This window comes from Orcinus orca, chromosome 6, assembly GCF_937001465.1.
Source record: "Orcinus orca chromosome 6, mOrcOrc1.1, whole genome shotgun sequence".
Classification (NCBI taxonomy): Eukaryota; Metazoa; Chordata; class Mammalia; order Artiodactyla; family Delphinidae; genus Orcinus; species Orcinus orca.
This window is the reverse complement of record NC_064564.1, coordinates 34000719-34016650: the sequence shown is the minus strand read 5'-3', so window position 1 is coordinate 34016650 and position 15932 is coordinate 34000719. Positions and strand designations below refer to the sequence as shown.

The 15932-nt window shown below is 35.1% G+C and overlaps 1 protein-coding gene across 6 annotated transcripts in view; it reads left to right on the top strand.

The window, feature by feature from the left end:
* The window catches only part of ERCC6L2 (ERCC excision repair 6 like 2), a 154350-nt gene that overhangs the window by 73005 nt on the left and 65413 nt on the right, over positions 1-15932 (top strand). For all 6 annotated transcript variants that reach the window (XM_033411421.2, XM_033411420.2, XM_004283032.4 and 3 more), the window contains exons 12-13: positions 162-257; positions 11055-11154. In XM_033411421.2, coding sequence (XP_033267312.1) covers positions 162-257; positions 11055-11154 — 196 coding nt within the window. The remainder of the gene's footprint in view (positions 1-161; positions 258-11054; positions 11155-15932) is intronic.

Here is a 15932-nt window from a genome sequence, read left to right as displayed (position 1 = left end):
TCCATAGCTGTTTTACTTGTGGCATGTTGTGTTTTAATCACCTTACTTTTATAATGTTAATGTAATATTGTATTGATTTGGTTATAGAAACCTGGCATAATTGAGTTAGAAAGCAAAATTTATTTTTGCTGTTTTAATGTGCTCTTTTCTGTTTACTCCAGGGCTGGTGGACTAGGCCTCAATTTTGTTGGTGCCAATGTGGTGATATTATTTGATCCTACATGGAATCCAGCCAATGATCTTCAAGCAATTGACAGGTACAATGGTGACAAAATTTAAAGTGACCTGCAAATACTTTTAATCTAAAAATGCTCCTGAATTTTTTAGGTTGCTTACAATGTGACTGTCATTAGAAGATAGGGAAGACCTTGTAAAAAAATTTTAAACTTTTATTTAAGATAACCCTGAACTTCTGAATCCAAATGACAGGCTGATAATAGCCATTAATTTTCCATTCATCTCAAAATCCCATTATTGTGACAAGATTAATTTAGAAGAAAGAATAAATCCCCAGTACTGCAGGAAAATAGAAATGTCACTACTAGTAGATCAGAAGTTTTGAGAAACTCATGGGAGAATTTTTATGATGAAGGAACCAGCAGAGAAAAGCAACAATCCCAAGTCAACAGGCGAGCACAGAGAAATTCAAGCATGGGTTCAGCAACTTCAGGATATGGGAGTAGACTAAAGTACATCCTTATGGGAAATTAATTAATGTGCTGACTCGAAAACAAATTCCTCTTCCACACCTTGTACATAAAGAGGGATTAACCTATAACATGTGCTCCTTGATCAAAACTGAAAGAATCATTTCATATATTTTATAAGTAAGTGGGGAATGAGGCTGACAAAAGGTTCTTGCAGTGGATGTTTGGACCAGATCATAAAGCATTGAAACCCAGCTTTCTTATACAGTCCATTTCATCAGTGTCTTATAGTGTTCTGAGTAAAGTTCTTTTACCTCCTTGGTTAAATTTATTTCTGGATACTTTATTCTTTTTGATGTGATTGTGAATGGAATTATGTTCTTAATTTCTTTTTCTAATAGTTCATTGTTAGCATATAGAAATGCAGCAGATTTCTGTTTATTAATTTTGTATCCTGCAGCCTTACCAAATTCATTGATGAGCTCTAGTAGTTTTTTGCTGGCATCATTAGAATTTTCTATGTATAGTGTCATGTCACCTGTAAACACTGACAGTTTTACTTCTTCCTCTCTAATTTGGATACTTTTATTTCTTTTTCTTGCCTAATTGCTGTGGCAAAGACTTCTAATACTATGTTGAATAAAAGTGTCCGGAGTGGGCATTCTTCTCTTGTTCCTGATCTTAGAGAAATGCTCTCAATATTTCACCATTCAGTATGTTGTTAGCTCTGGACTTATCATATATGGCCTTTATTATGTTGAGGTATGTTCCCTCTGTACTCACTTTATTGAGAGTTTTTATCATAAATTGATGTTGAATTTTTTCAAAAGCTTTTTCCACATCTATTGAGATGATAATATGATTTTTATTCTTTAATGTGTTAACGTGGTATATCACATTGATTGATTGCAGAGATTGAACCATACTTGTGTCCCCGGGATAAATCTCACTTGATCATGGTGTATGATCCTTTTTTTTTTTTACTGTTTTTTTCTCCATTTCCTTTTTTTTTTTTTAAATCTTTATTGGAGTATAATTGCTTTACAAGGTTGTGTTACTTTCTGCTCTATAACAAAATGAATCAGCTATATGTATACATATATCCCCATATCCCCTCCCTGTTGCATCTCCCTCCCACCCTCCTTATCCTAACCCTCTAGGTGGTCACAAAGCACCAAGCTGATCTCCCTGTGCTATGCAGTTGCTTCCCACTAGCTGTGTTTTACATTTGGTAGTGTATATATGTCAGTGCCACTCTTTCACTTCTTCCCAGCTTACCCTTCCCCCTCCCCGTGTTCACAATTCCATTCTCTACGTCTGTGTCTTTTTTCATGTTTGCCCCTAGGTTCTTCGAATCATTTTTTTTGTTTTTCAGATTCCATGTATATATGTGTTGGCATACACTATTTGTTTTTCTCTTTCTGACTTACTTCACTCTGTATGACAGACTCTAGATCCATCCACCTCACTACAAATAACTCATTTTTGTTTCATTTTATGGCTGAGTAATATTCCATTGTATATATGGGCCACATCTTCTTTATCCATTCATCTGTCAGTGGACACTTAGGTTGCTTCCATGTCCTGGCAATTGTAAATAGTGCTGCAATGAACATTGGGATACATGTGTTTTTTGAATTATGGTTTTCTCAGGGTATATGCCCAGTAGTGGAATTGCTGGGTCGTATGGTAGTTCTACTTTTAGTTTCTTAAGGAACCTCCATACTGTTCTCCACAGTGGCTGTATCAGTTTACATTCCCACCAGTAGTGCAAGAGGGTTCCTTTTTCTCCACACACTCTCCAGCATTTATTGTTGTAGATTTTTTCATGATGGCCGTTCTGACTGGTGTGAGGTGATACCTCATTGTAGTTTTGATTTGCATTTCTCTAATGATTAGTGATGTTGAGCATCCTTTCATATGTTTGTTGGCAATCTGTATGTCTTTGAAGAAATGTCTATTTAGGTCTTCTCCCCATTTTTGGATTGGGTTCTTGTTTTTTGATATTGGAGCTGCGTGAGCTGCTTGTATATTTTGGAGATTAATCCTTTGTCAGCTGCTTCATTTGCAAATGTTTTCCCCCATTCTGAGGGTTGTCTTTTCGTCTTGTTTATGGTTTCTTTTGCTGTGCAAAAGCTTTTGAGTTTCATTAGGTCCCATTTGTTTACATTTCTTTTTATTTCCACTTCTCTAGGAGGTGGGTAAAAAAGAATCTTGTTGTGATTTATGTCATAGAGTGTTCTGCCTATGTTTTCCTCTAAGAGGTTTATAGTGTCTGGCCTTACATTTAGGTCTTTAATCCATTTTGAGTTTACTTTTCTGTATGGTGTTACGGAGTGTTGTAATTTCATTCTTTTACATGTAGCTGTCCAGTTTTCCCAGCACCACTTACTGAAGAAGCTGCCTTTTCTCCATTGTATATTCTTGCCTCCTTTATCAAAGATAAGGTTACCATATGTGCATGGGTTTGTCTCTGGGCTTTCTATCCTGTTTCATTGATCTATATTTCTGTTTTTGTGCCAGTATCATACTGTCTTGATTACTTTAGCTTTGTATTATAGTCTGAAGTCAAGGGAGCCTGATTCCTCCAGCTCCATTTTTCTTTCTCAAGATTGCTTTGGCTATTTGGGGTCTTTTGTGTTTCCATACAAATTGTGAAAATTTTTGTTCTAGTTCTGTTAAAAATGCCATTGGTAGTTTGATAGGGATTGCATTGAATCTGTAGATTGCTTTGGGGAGTATAGTCATTTTCACAATGTTGATTCTTCCAATCCAAAAACATGGTATATCTCTCCATCTGTTTATATCATCTTTAATTTCTTTCATCAGTGTCTTATAGTTTTCTGTACAGGTCTTTTGTCTCCTTAGGTAGGTTAATTCCTAGATATTTTATTCTTTTTGTTGCAATGGTAAATGGGAGCGTTTCCTTAATTTCTCTTTCAGATTTTTCGTCATTAGTGTGTAGGAATACAAGAGATTTCTGTGCATTAATTTTGTATCCTGCTACTTTACCAAATTCATTGATTAGCTCTAGTAGTTTTCTGGTAGCATCTTTAGGATTCTCTATGTATAGTATCACGTCATCTGCAAACAGTGACAGCTTTACTCCTTCTTTTCCGATTTGGATTCCTTTTATTTCTTTTTCTTCTCTGATTGCCGTGGCTAAAACTTCCAAAACTATGTTGACTAATAGTGGTGAGAGTGGGCAACCTTGTCTTGTTCCTGATCTTGGTGGAAATGGTTTCGGTTTTTCACCATTGAGAATGATGTTGGCTGTGGGTTTGTCATATATGGTCTTTATTATGTTGAGGTAAGTTCCTTCTGTGCCTACTTTCTGGAGAGTTTTTATCATAAATCAGTGTTGAATTTTGTCAAAAGCTTTTTCTGCATCTGTTGGGATGATCATATGGTCTTTATCCTTCAGTTTGTTGATATGTTGTATCACATTGATTGATTTTTATATATTGATCAATCCTTGCATTCCTGGGATAAACCCCACTTGATCATGGTGTATGATCCTTTTAATGTGCTGTTGGATTCTGTTTGCTAGTATTTTGTTGAGGATTTTTGCATCTATGTTCAGCAGTGATATTGGCCTATAGTTTTCCTTCCTTGTGACATCTTTGTCTGGTTTTGGTATCAGGGTGATGGTGGCCTTGTAGAATGAGTTTGGGACTGTTCCTCCCTCTGCTATATTTTGGAAGAGTTTGAGAAGGATAGGTGTTAGCTCTTCTCGAAATATTTGATAGAATTCGCCTGTGAAGCTCTCTGTTCCTAGGCTTTTTTTTGTTGGAATATTTTTTTATCACAGTTTAAATTTCATTGCTTGTGATTGGTGTGTATGATCCTTTTAATGTACTGTTGAATTCAGTTTGCTACGTTTTGTTGAGGATTTTTGCATCTATGTTCATCAGTGATATTAGCCTGTAACTTTCTTTTTTTATGGTATCTTTGTATGGTTTTGGTATCAGGGCAATGCTGGCCTCATAGAATGAACTTGAAAGTGTGCTTTTGCAATTTTTTTGGAATAGTTTGAGAAGGATATTGTTAATTCTTCTCTAAATGTTTGTTGAATCCAACTGTGAAGCTGTCTGGTCCTACACTGTTTTTTGTTGGTAGTTTTGTGATTACTGATACAATTTTATTACTGGTAATTAGTCTGTTTAAAATTTCTATTTGTTCCTGGTTCAGTCTTGGGAGATTATTCATTTCTAGGAATTTGTTCATTTCTTCTAAGTTGTTCACTTTATTGACATAAAATTGTAGTAATCTTTTATGATCCTTTGTATTTCTGTGGTATCAGTTGTAACTTTTTCATTTCTGATTTGATTGATTTAAGTCTTCTCTCTTTTCTTAAAGAATCTGGCTAAAGGTTTATCAACCTTTGTTATCGTTTTGAAGAACCAGCTCTTAGTTTCATTGATCTTTTCTTTTTTTTTTTTTTTTTTTTGCGGCATGCGGGCCTCTCACTGTTGTGGCCTCTCCCATTGCGGAGCACAGGCTCCAGACACACAGGCTCAGCAGCCATGGCTCATGCGCCCAGCCGCTCCACAGCATGTGGGATCTTCCCGGACTGGGGCACGAACCTGTGTCCCCTATCGGCAGGCAGACTCTCAACCACTGTGCCACCAGGGAAGCCCTTTTCTTTTTTTTTTAAGTCTCTCATTTATTTCTGTTCTGATCTTTATTTCTTTTCTTCATAACTTTCAGTTTTGTTTGTTCTTTTTCTAGTTCCTTTAGGTGTAAGTTTAAGATGTTGATTTGGGTTTTTTCTTGTTTCCTGAGTTAGGCTTGTAATGCTATAAGCCTTGAAACTGCTCTTGCTCAGTCCCACAGATTTTGGATCATTGTGTTTCCATTTTCATTTGTCTCCAGGTATATTTTTATTTCTTCTCTGATTTCTTCAGTGATCCATTGGTTGTTTAGTAGCATATTGTTTAAACTCATGTGTTTGTGTTTTTGCAGGTTTTTTTTAAATAGTTGACTTTTAGTCTCATATTGTTGTATCAGAAAAGATGATTGATATGATTCCAATCTTAAATTTACTAAGACTTGTTTGTTGCGTAGCATATTGTCTATCCTGGACAGTGTTCCATGTGAACTTGAAAAAAATGTGCATTCTTCTTCTTTTGGATGGAATATTCTATATTTATCTGTTAAGTCCATCTGATAAAATATGTTGTTTAAGGCCAATGTTTCCTGATTGATTTTCTGTCTGGATGATCTGTCCAGTAATGTCAGTTGGGTGTTAAAGTTCCCTACTATTATTGTATTACTGTCAGTCTATCCCTTTATGTCTGTTAATAATTTGCTTTATGTATTTAGGTCCTCCTATGCTGGGTGCACATCCATTTACAAGTGTTATACCTTCTTCTTGAATTGATCCCTTGATCATTATGTAATGTCTTTCTTTGTCTCTTACTACAGTCTTTGTTTTACAGTCTATTTTTTCTGATGTAAGTATTGCCACCCCAGTTTTCTTTTCCTTTCCATTTTCAAGGAATACCTTTTCCCATTGCCTCACTTTCAGTCTGTGTATCTTTAGCTCAAGAGTGAGTCTCTTGTAGGCAGCATATAGATGGGTCTTGTTTTTGTATCCAGTCAGCCACGCTGTGTCTTTTGATTGTAGCATCTAGTCTATATATGTGTGTGTATATATATATATATATATATATTTTTTTTTTAGTCCATATATTTTTAAAGTAATTAGTGATAGGTATGTTCTCCTTTCCATTTTGTTAATTGTTTGGTGGTTGTTTTTGTAATTATTTTTGTGTCTTTCTTCTCTTCCTTGTGATTTGATGGCTATCTTTAGTGCTATGTTGGCATTCCTTTCTCTTTTTCATATGTGTTTAGATTTTTGGTTTGTGGCTACCAAAAGTTCCTCAAAAGGATAACATAAATTGCTGATCTTTCAAGTTCACATACACTTAAGAACCCTACATGTTTACTCTCCTCCCCCGCCATGTTTGCTGTTTTTGACATCATATTTTACATCTTTTTGATTTATGTAGCCCTCAACTACTTATAATGGATATACACAATTTTACTACTTTTGTCTTTAAACCTTCCTACTAGCTTTATACATGGTTGATTTACTACCGTTACTGTATATTTGCCTTTACCAATGAGATTTTTTTCCTTTCGTAATTTTCATATATCTAGATGTAGCCTTTTCTTTTTCACATAGAAAAGTCCCTGTAACATTTCTTGGAAGCTGGTTTGGTGGTGCAGAACTCTTAGCTTTTGCTTGTCTGTAAAACTTTTGATCTCTCCATCAAATCTATACGAAAGCCTTGCCAAATAGAGTATTCTTGGTTGTAGGTTTATCCCTTTCATCACTTTAAGTATATCATGCCACTCACTTCTGGCCCTGCAGAGTTTCTCCTGAAAAGTCAGCTAATAGCATTATGGAAGTGCCTTTGTATGTAACTTGTTGCTTTTCCTTTTGCTGCTTTTTAATATTCTCTCTTTATCTTTAATTTTTGCAGTTTTAATTGCAATGTTTCTTGGTGTGCTCCTGTTTAGGTTGATCCTGTTTTGTGCTTCCTGGACCTGGACGTCTTTCCTTTTCCAGGTTAGGGAAGTTTTCAGCTATTATGTCTTAAAATATGGTCTCTGCCCCTTTCTCACTCTTCTTCCGGGACCCCTATAATGTGAATGCTAGTATGCTTGATGTAGTCCCAGAAGTCTCAAACTGTCCTCCTTTCTTTTTATTCGTTTTTCTTTTATCTATTCCTTCAGTGATTTCCACTGCTGTGTCTACCAGCTCACTGATCCATTGCTCTGTATCATATGATCAACTGTTAATTCCTTCTAGTGTACTTTTAAAGTTGTATTTCTGCATTTTTTATTATTGAGATATAACTGACATATTATAGTATTTTTTAAGTGAAGTATAGTTGATTTACAGTAATATATTAGTTTTGGGTGTACAGCATAGCAATTCAGTATTTTTACAGATTATACTCCATTGAAAGTTATTACAAGATAATGGCTATAATTCCCTGTGCTATACAATATCTCCTTGTTGCTAATCTATTTTGTATACAGTAGTTTCATCTCTTAATCCCATACCTGTATCTCATCCCCATCTGCTTCCCTCTCCCCACTGGTAAGCATGAGTTTGTTTTCTATATCTGTAATTCTGTTTTTCTATATACATTCACTTGTTTTATTTTTTAGGTTTCACATATAAGTGATATCATATAGTATTTTTCTTTATCTGTCTGCCTTAATTCAGTAAGCATAATATTCTCTAGGTCCATCCATGATGCTGCAGTTGGCAGAATTTCATTCTTTTTTTATGGCTGAATAATAATCCATTCTATATATGTACCACATCTTCTTTATCCATTTGTATGTTGATGGACACTGGATTGCTTACATATCTTGGCTATTGTAATTAATACCTCTCTGGATATTGGGGTGCATGTATCTTTCAAATTAGTGTTTTCATATTTTCCAGATATATACACAGAAGTGGAATTGCTGGATTATAGCATAGTTCTATTTTTAGTTTTTTGAGGAACCTCCATACTGTTTTCCATAGTGGCTGTACCAATTTACATTCCCCCAACAGTGTACAAGTGTTCCCTTTTCCCCACATCCTTGCCAACATTTGTTATTTGTGGTCTTTGTGATGATAGCTTTTCTAAGAGGTATGAGGTGATAGCTCATTGTCGTTTTGATTTGCATTTCTCTAAAAATTAGCAATGTTGAGCATCTTTTCCTGTGCCTGTTAGCTGTGTATATGTCTTCTTAGGAAAATATCTTTTCAGCTTTTCTGCCCCATTTTTTCATTGGATTGTTTGGGTTTTTTGACATTTTTTTTTTGATATTGAGTTGTATGAGCTATTTATATTTTTTGGATATTAACCCCTTGATGGTCATATCATTTGCAAATATTTTCTCCCATTCTTTAGGTTGTTGTCTTGTTTTGTCAGTGGTTTCCTTTGCTGTGCAAAAGCTTGTAAGTTTGATTAGGTCCCATTTATTTATTTTTGCTGTTGTTTCTTTTGCCTTAGGAGACTGATCCAAAAACTGTTGCTAAGATTTATGTCAAAGATTGTTCTATGTTCTCTTCTAGGAGTTTTATAGTTTCAATTATTACATTTAGGTCTTTAATCCATTTGGAGTTTATTTTTGTAGTTGGTGAGTAAATGTCTATTCTCATTGTTTTACATGTGGCTGTCCAGTTTTCCCAGAACCACTTATTGAAGAGACTGTTTTCTCCATTGTATATTCTTGCCTTCTTTGTCATAGATTAGTGGACCATAGGTGCTTGGGTTTATTTCTGGGCTCTCTATTCTGTTCTGTTGATCTATACTGAGGAGAAATGTTAAGGAGAGAGTTTCAATTTCAGATGAAAGGACTCTAATGGTATCTCAAAGTCATAGGAAAATATAAAGTTCTCCAGTACAGGTAAGTACATAAACAAATATCAAAACCAGTATTATTATAATTTTGGCTTATAATTCTTCTCCTTGTTTTCTATAGGATTTAAAAGACAAATGCATAAAACTAATTATAAATCTGTTAATGAATACATGACATATAAAGATATAATTTATAACATCAATAAGATAAAAGGTGAAAGAGAGCTGTAAAGGAAATTTTTTTGATGCAATTGAAATTAAGTTGGTATCAATTTAAGATAGAATAAATTTGAATCCACACAGGCTGACTTGCAGAGCCTGCACTTTTAACCAGCCTCTTGCCAGTGACAACTGCCCAGGAAAATAGTCAAATGAAAACCACAGAAAAATATCCATTTCTTTTTGTCTTAACAACATTTGTTGTAATTTTGTTCTTTTTCATCTAGGCCATCAAGACTTATTTATCCCAGTGTTCCCTCGAAACACAGTTCACTGTCCTTTGGCTTTCAGTGAAAGTTAGTTGACAGTAAAACTAAATGAACAGAATTCCTCTTCTTCTCCTTCCATTTACTCTGACAGGAGGAGCAAAGAAGAGAAATGAAAATACTGACCTCCACACTGTATAACAGTTTCTCGACACTTGTCTTTGCATGATAAAAGACCATTTACATATCCATACTTGATAGACCTAGAAAATGATGAAGCATAGGTCCAGTGTAACATGTTATAAGGTTTTTGTCTGTAAAGATTCAAGAATATGTATTCTGACAGAATCTATCCCATTCAGCAAACAATTGCCTTACACCCAAAAGACATTTCCTTAGATACATATTTTTTTTTTTTTAAGACCCAAATCCATTGTGGGAGAGAAAGGGATTATGAATCCCTCTCTATCCAGGCTGCAGGATGGAAGTGAGAATTGCAGTAACTTACCCCTGGCTTTGCTGTGTCACAGGAGCCCCCATTCTTTTCTGGGAATGCAAGATTTTCAGTACCAAGATGTCCTCTAGTAAAAGCCCTTCTCTGTGAGGAGGAATGGGTGAAGGAGGCAGAAGGAGCACCAAATATAACAATACAGTGTGACTTCATAAGGTCAAAATTAAATTTCCCCCAAATTGTAACATTTTCAAGCATGAAGCAGTATGGCTTTGCCCCTGATCCCCCATGACTATAACAGGTATTTAGAAACAGATGACCTCATTCAGAACATCCAATAAAACCTCCACCTGGGAGAAGCTACAGGGACTGGACCTATAGTTAATCAGTGTGGTGAGTCAGGTTAGAGTTTTAATTAGCACTGCAGTCCATATCAAAACACCTAGGGTACTAATCATCTGAGTGATCCAGTCAGACAGACTGCTTGGAAATCTCTGTGGATGAAGGCTGTAAATCTGCACTTCCATAGGCTTGCCAGTTGATTACTGCTTTACCTCCAAGGTTTTTTTAACAGTTTCATTGAGATATAATTAACATACAATAAACTGCACATATTTAAAGTGTACAGCTGATAAGTTTTGCTGTAGGTATACACCATGAAACCATTACCACAATCAAGAGAGTGAACATATCCATCACCCCCCAAATTTTCCTTGTGCTACTTTGTAATCCATTCATCTTGCCCCTCCCAGGCCCGCCCCCAAGCAACCACTGATCTGCTTCCTGTCACTGTGGATTAGTTTGCGTTTTTGAGAGTTTTATATAGATGGAATCATTCATAAGTTTAAGACTGCCATAAAAGAAAAATCTGAATTTAGGAAAAGTTTTTACACAGTAGAAGGTGATGTTTATAACAGAAATGAAGTTGATATGTATATTTTTTCTATAATACTTTCCTCCTCAATGACTGGCCTTTTTATATGAATTTCTGTTTTTACATTATTATTAAATAATATAGCATATCTAAACATAAGATATTTCTTTTGAAATTAAAATTTTAGCAATATTTCATTTTTATATCCAAAAGTTACCTCCTGAACCCAAAGTTGTTTCACTTGATCTTGGTTGCCTTTTGTTTTTAATGTTTTTACAGAGCATATAGGATTGGGCAATGCAGAGATGTCAAAGTGCTTAGGCTGATATCCTTGGGAACTGTGGAGGAGATCATGTACTTACGACAGGTATACAAGCAGGTAAATATATTTCCCTCTTTCTAATTAAAAGTAAACACTTGTCAGTTTTTAAAAATTAATAATAAATTTGTGTACAAATATGTTTTTTATTTTATCCTAGCTATAATAAGGAATTTAATAAGATTATGAAATATACTGTAGAATACACTTCTATAAAACAGATTAAATCTTAGGTTCATTGAATTTTAGAGCTGAAAGTTTCTTAGAGCAGTACTTCTTTAATGTACACATGAATTACCTAGGGATCTTTAAAATACAGATTCTGATTTAGTAGTTCTGGGTGGAGCGCAAGATTCTGCATTTTTAACAAGCTCCCGGAAGTGCCAACACTACTAGTCTGCAGATCACAATTTGAGTAGCAAGGTCACAGCTCCCCAAACTGTGGGCCAAGATGTAAGTGTATGCCACAGATGGGGTACAGGTGCACCCAGACATCCTACAGCTCTCTGGGCAGCAAGATTATCTAAGCCAGCTTCCAGCCTTGAGTAACCTCCTCTTCGAGTAGATGTTCACACGTTTCCATTATCTATGTGTGCATGAAGAAGACTGGAGAGGAATACCTTAGAGATATCTAATACAAATGTTTCCTGTTGTATATAATGAAACTGGGATCCAGGACACCCCAGTAAATGAAATTATAGGAATAGAACTCAAGTGCACTAACTACTGTGCTGATGCTTTTAATATTCATCTAAAATTGCATTAACTCTTTAATATCCTTAGGGTATCAATTACTACTCCATTTATGCCTCTAAATAAAGTTTAGTTAGTCTGTAACTGCCTGCTTGAGAAGATCTGGAATGAGGTTCAAGTTTAATTATAAATGTTAAATTTGAATTACTCCCTATATATTCAGCTGGAATCTGTTTTAAGAGCAAACATCTGCCACATGTGGTGGTAGTTAACCTAAGAATGATCCAGTCTTAAATTTGTGCTATTTTCTTAATTCTAAAAATAGAATTGTACACAGCAGTGTTTATTTTTCTTAAAGCATTTAGCTCTGTAAGAAACCTTTAATCTTTTTGTTCTTAGGTATAGCACAACTACTTGAAAATTATTTTTTCAGACATTAACTAATCTTGGAAAAAAGTAGGATATTATTTTTTCATGTTAGGAGCAGCTATTTAGAATACTATCTTTGACTTGTCACAAGTAAGAGTCTTTCCTCAATCACATAGTAAGTTTTCTTGATCCCATTACTATATGTATTTCCTTTTTGCCTATTCATCTGACTCATTTAATGAAATAAAATGGCCTGTTATATAATAATATGTAATAAAAAGACTTCAGAAGATGAGGGTAATTTAAGTTTTCAGAACTTTGTATGATCTAATTGCTTATTAAAATAAGCCACTTAAGGAACATTCAGCCATACATCTTGATAAGCACAAATAAAGATAAGATGGCAATCATATGAGGATATGGCATAAATGTGATTTAAACATTGATTGGAATTTGAACCAAGGGTGCAAATGGCAAACACACGCTAGCCTCACAAGTGTTCCTCATATCTCTTGGGAGGAAAACAATCCAAAATGATGTTTTAAAATTCTGTAAAAATGTTGGAAAGAAAAAAGAGTTCTCTCTGTGGGCCAAAAATGATAAGGAACCCTGAAAGACAAAGGGCAGTTGAGATGAGATTGAAGGAAGAAACAAAGCTAAACTCAGTCATGAGAAGACTACTGGAAAAGGTAGGTGCAACTTGTGAATATTCCAAGCTTAGAGTCAACAGATACTAAAAATAGAAAGGAGCCTTGGGTTAACTGTGATGCCCCCTCTTTGGGTATTATTAGTGATCTAACAAGGTGGTTTAACCCTTATGATCTTTCCCCCATTGTACCAGATTGTAGACAATGGAAATGTCTGTTCTCAAGTAGGAACAATAAGTAGAACTACTGGAAGGAAGGAAACAAAGCTCTAAATTTTTGCTGAAATCAAGAAGAAAGTCCAAAATAATAAATATTTGCAAACCCCTCCGCCTGCTGCCTGCTTTGAATAATTACTGCAGTAGGCCTAGATAAGCCCGTTAGGCATTTGACAGATGAATATTCCCCCCCACCCCTCCAAAACAATAATTAGTATTGAACAGTTTAGGAAAATAAACACTATGAAAATGGCCCTCAAAGATACCAGGTCCTAATCCCTGGAACCTATAAATGTTACTTTATATGGAAAAAAGGGTCTTTGCAGATGTGATTAAATTAAGAATTTTTGAGATGGGGAGATTAGCCTGGATTGTCCAGGTGGGCCCTAAATCATAAGCATTCTTATAAGTAGGAAGCAAAGGGAAATCTGACAGAGACAGAAGGGAAGCCAGTGTAACCCCAGAGACAAGAGATTGGAGCTATGTAGTTATAAACTAAGGAATGCTGGCAGCCACCAGAAGTGAAAAGAGGCAAGGAATGGATCCTCCCCTAGAGCCTATGAAGAGAACATGGCTCTGCCAAAACTTGATTTCATTCTGGTGTTACTGATATCAGACTTCTAGCCTCCTGTAAGAACTATAAGAGAATACATTTCTGTTGTGTTAAGCCACCAAGTTTATGATAATTTATTACAAGAGATATAGGAACTCATATAGGCACTAAAAAAGAATTAACATCAGAGAAAACAAAATTAATAGAAAAGAGTAAAAGATTTTTAAAGAAATATCACTATTCAAAAGGTAAATGAGGTTGTAGGATCCTGGGAACAGCAAAAGACTACTAGAAAAAAAATCCATTAGAGATCCAGAAAACGAGAAACTCCAGCAATAGGCTGAATAGCAAAGAACAAAGTTTTCATCTAAAAGAAAGAGCCATGCAATTCTTCTAGATTACAGAGCAAAAAGACAGAGGTAGAACGAACACATGTAAGAAAACTTAGGAGAAATGAAGGCTAGATGTAGAAGTTCCAATATCAGTCTTACAGTTGAGCAAGGGAACAGAAGAAAGAGAAGGAAGAAGTCCCAAAGGATGAGAGTCCACAGATTATGAGCCCCACTGAGTGTTAAATAGGATGAATGAAAATAGATCCACACTTACATTGTCTTTCTATAATTGTAAAACCCTTAAAATTTCCAGAGATAAACTTCATGGAGAGAAAAAAAATTGTCTACAAGAGTACTAGAATTAAATAGATAGCTAACTTCTTAATAGCAATACTGGATATTTCGGAGCAGCAACTTCAAATGAGGGGAAATCATAGCTCTATATTGTCAAAGAAAGTGAATTTTTAATTCAAAACTTTTCCACAGTGGTGGAAATTTTTCCTTCAGTGGTAAGTTCTATCAAACATTTAATATTCTTTTTGAGAACGGAGGAGGGAACAATTCTAGCCTACTTTAGAAAGATAGAAGAATCCCGATGCCAGAATTGGCAAAGACATTACAAGAACAGAAAATTATAGACAAATATGTCTCATGAACATAAATGTAAGTCTTTAACAAAGCCTCTGTTAGAAGTTGAATTGTGCCCCCCCCCAAAAAATAAAAAACATATGTTGAAGTCCTTAACCCCTGGTACCTGTGAATGGAATCTTATTTGGAAGTAAGGTCTTTGCACATGTAATCAAGTTAAATAAGGTTATACTCTATAACGGTGGGCCCTAATTCAATGACTGGTTTCTTATAAGAGAGAAATTTGGATACAGACAGACACAGAAGGAGGATGCCATGTGATGACAGAGGCAAAGATCAGAGTGATGAAGCTGCAAACTGAGGAATGCCTAGGACTGCCAGCAACCACCAGAAACTAGGAAGAGGAAAGGAAGGATATTCCCTTAGAACCTTCAGAGAGAGCATGGCCCTGCCAATATCTTGATTTCAGACTTTTAACCTCCAGAACTGAGAGAGAATAAATTTCTGTTGTTTTACACCACCTGGTTTATGGTACTTTGTTACAGCAGCCTTAGGAAACTGATATAGCCTCTAAGGCAAATATTGTAAATTTGACTACATTTTTATATGAAACTTCTATATGACAAACGAACTATAAGCCAAATTAAAGGAGAGACCAGAGGAAATGCTTGCCATAAGTATAATAAATTAGCATCTATAATATATAAAGAACTGCTACAAACCAATAAAAAGACTGATTAGGCATTTTAGTGAAGAAAAAATACAAACAGTTAACATGTATATGAAAAGATGCTTAACTACACTTATAATGGAGAAGTAAAAAATAAGATCGTGTTCTGCACGTTTTGCAAAAGACTTTTTTGTTTTGTTCTGTGGGGGGTTTTTTAGGGAGGTGAGGAGATTGGCGTTGCTCATTGTTGTTGGGGATATTTTTAAAGATGTGTTAATATAGTATTTTTGAGAATACAACTTGGTGCACTTATTTTAGAAGCTAATTTAACAGCATTTTTAAAATGCACGTTCTCCCTATTTACCTGGCAGAAATATTCTCACATATGCACATTGAAGGATGACAAGGATTTATATTCAGAATTGTTAGTATTTGTTCAAAAAATGAAAAAAGGAACAGCCTAAATGTCCAATAGTAACAGAATTAACATAAATTCTGATATACCCATATACAGCAAAAAAATTTTTTTAAAGATTATAGAGCAAATGTACTGATGTGGCACAATCTTTAAGACATTTTAAGTGGGGCAAAAGTAACTTGAAGAACAAGTATATCAATTGTGTTTATTTATAAAACTGTTTCTACATGTATATATAAATAGTTCTAACTGCATTGAAAAAGATCTAGGAAGGATAAACCTAAACATTACAGTGTTGGTTAGACTGATGAGGGATGATCTGTGTTGTTCAAGGGGGACTTACCCTTTGATGT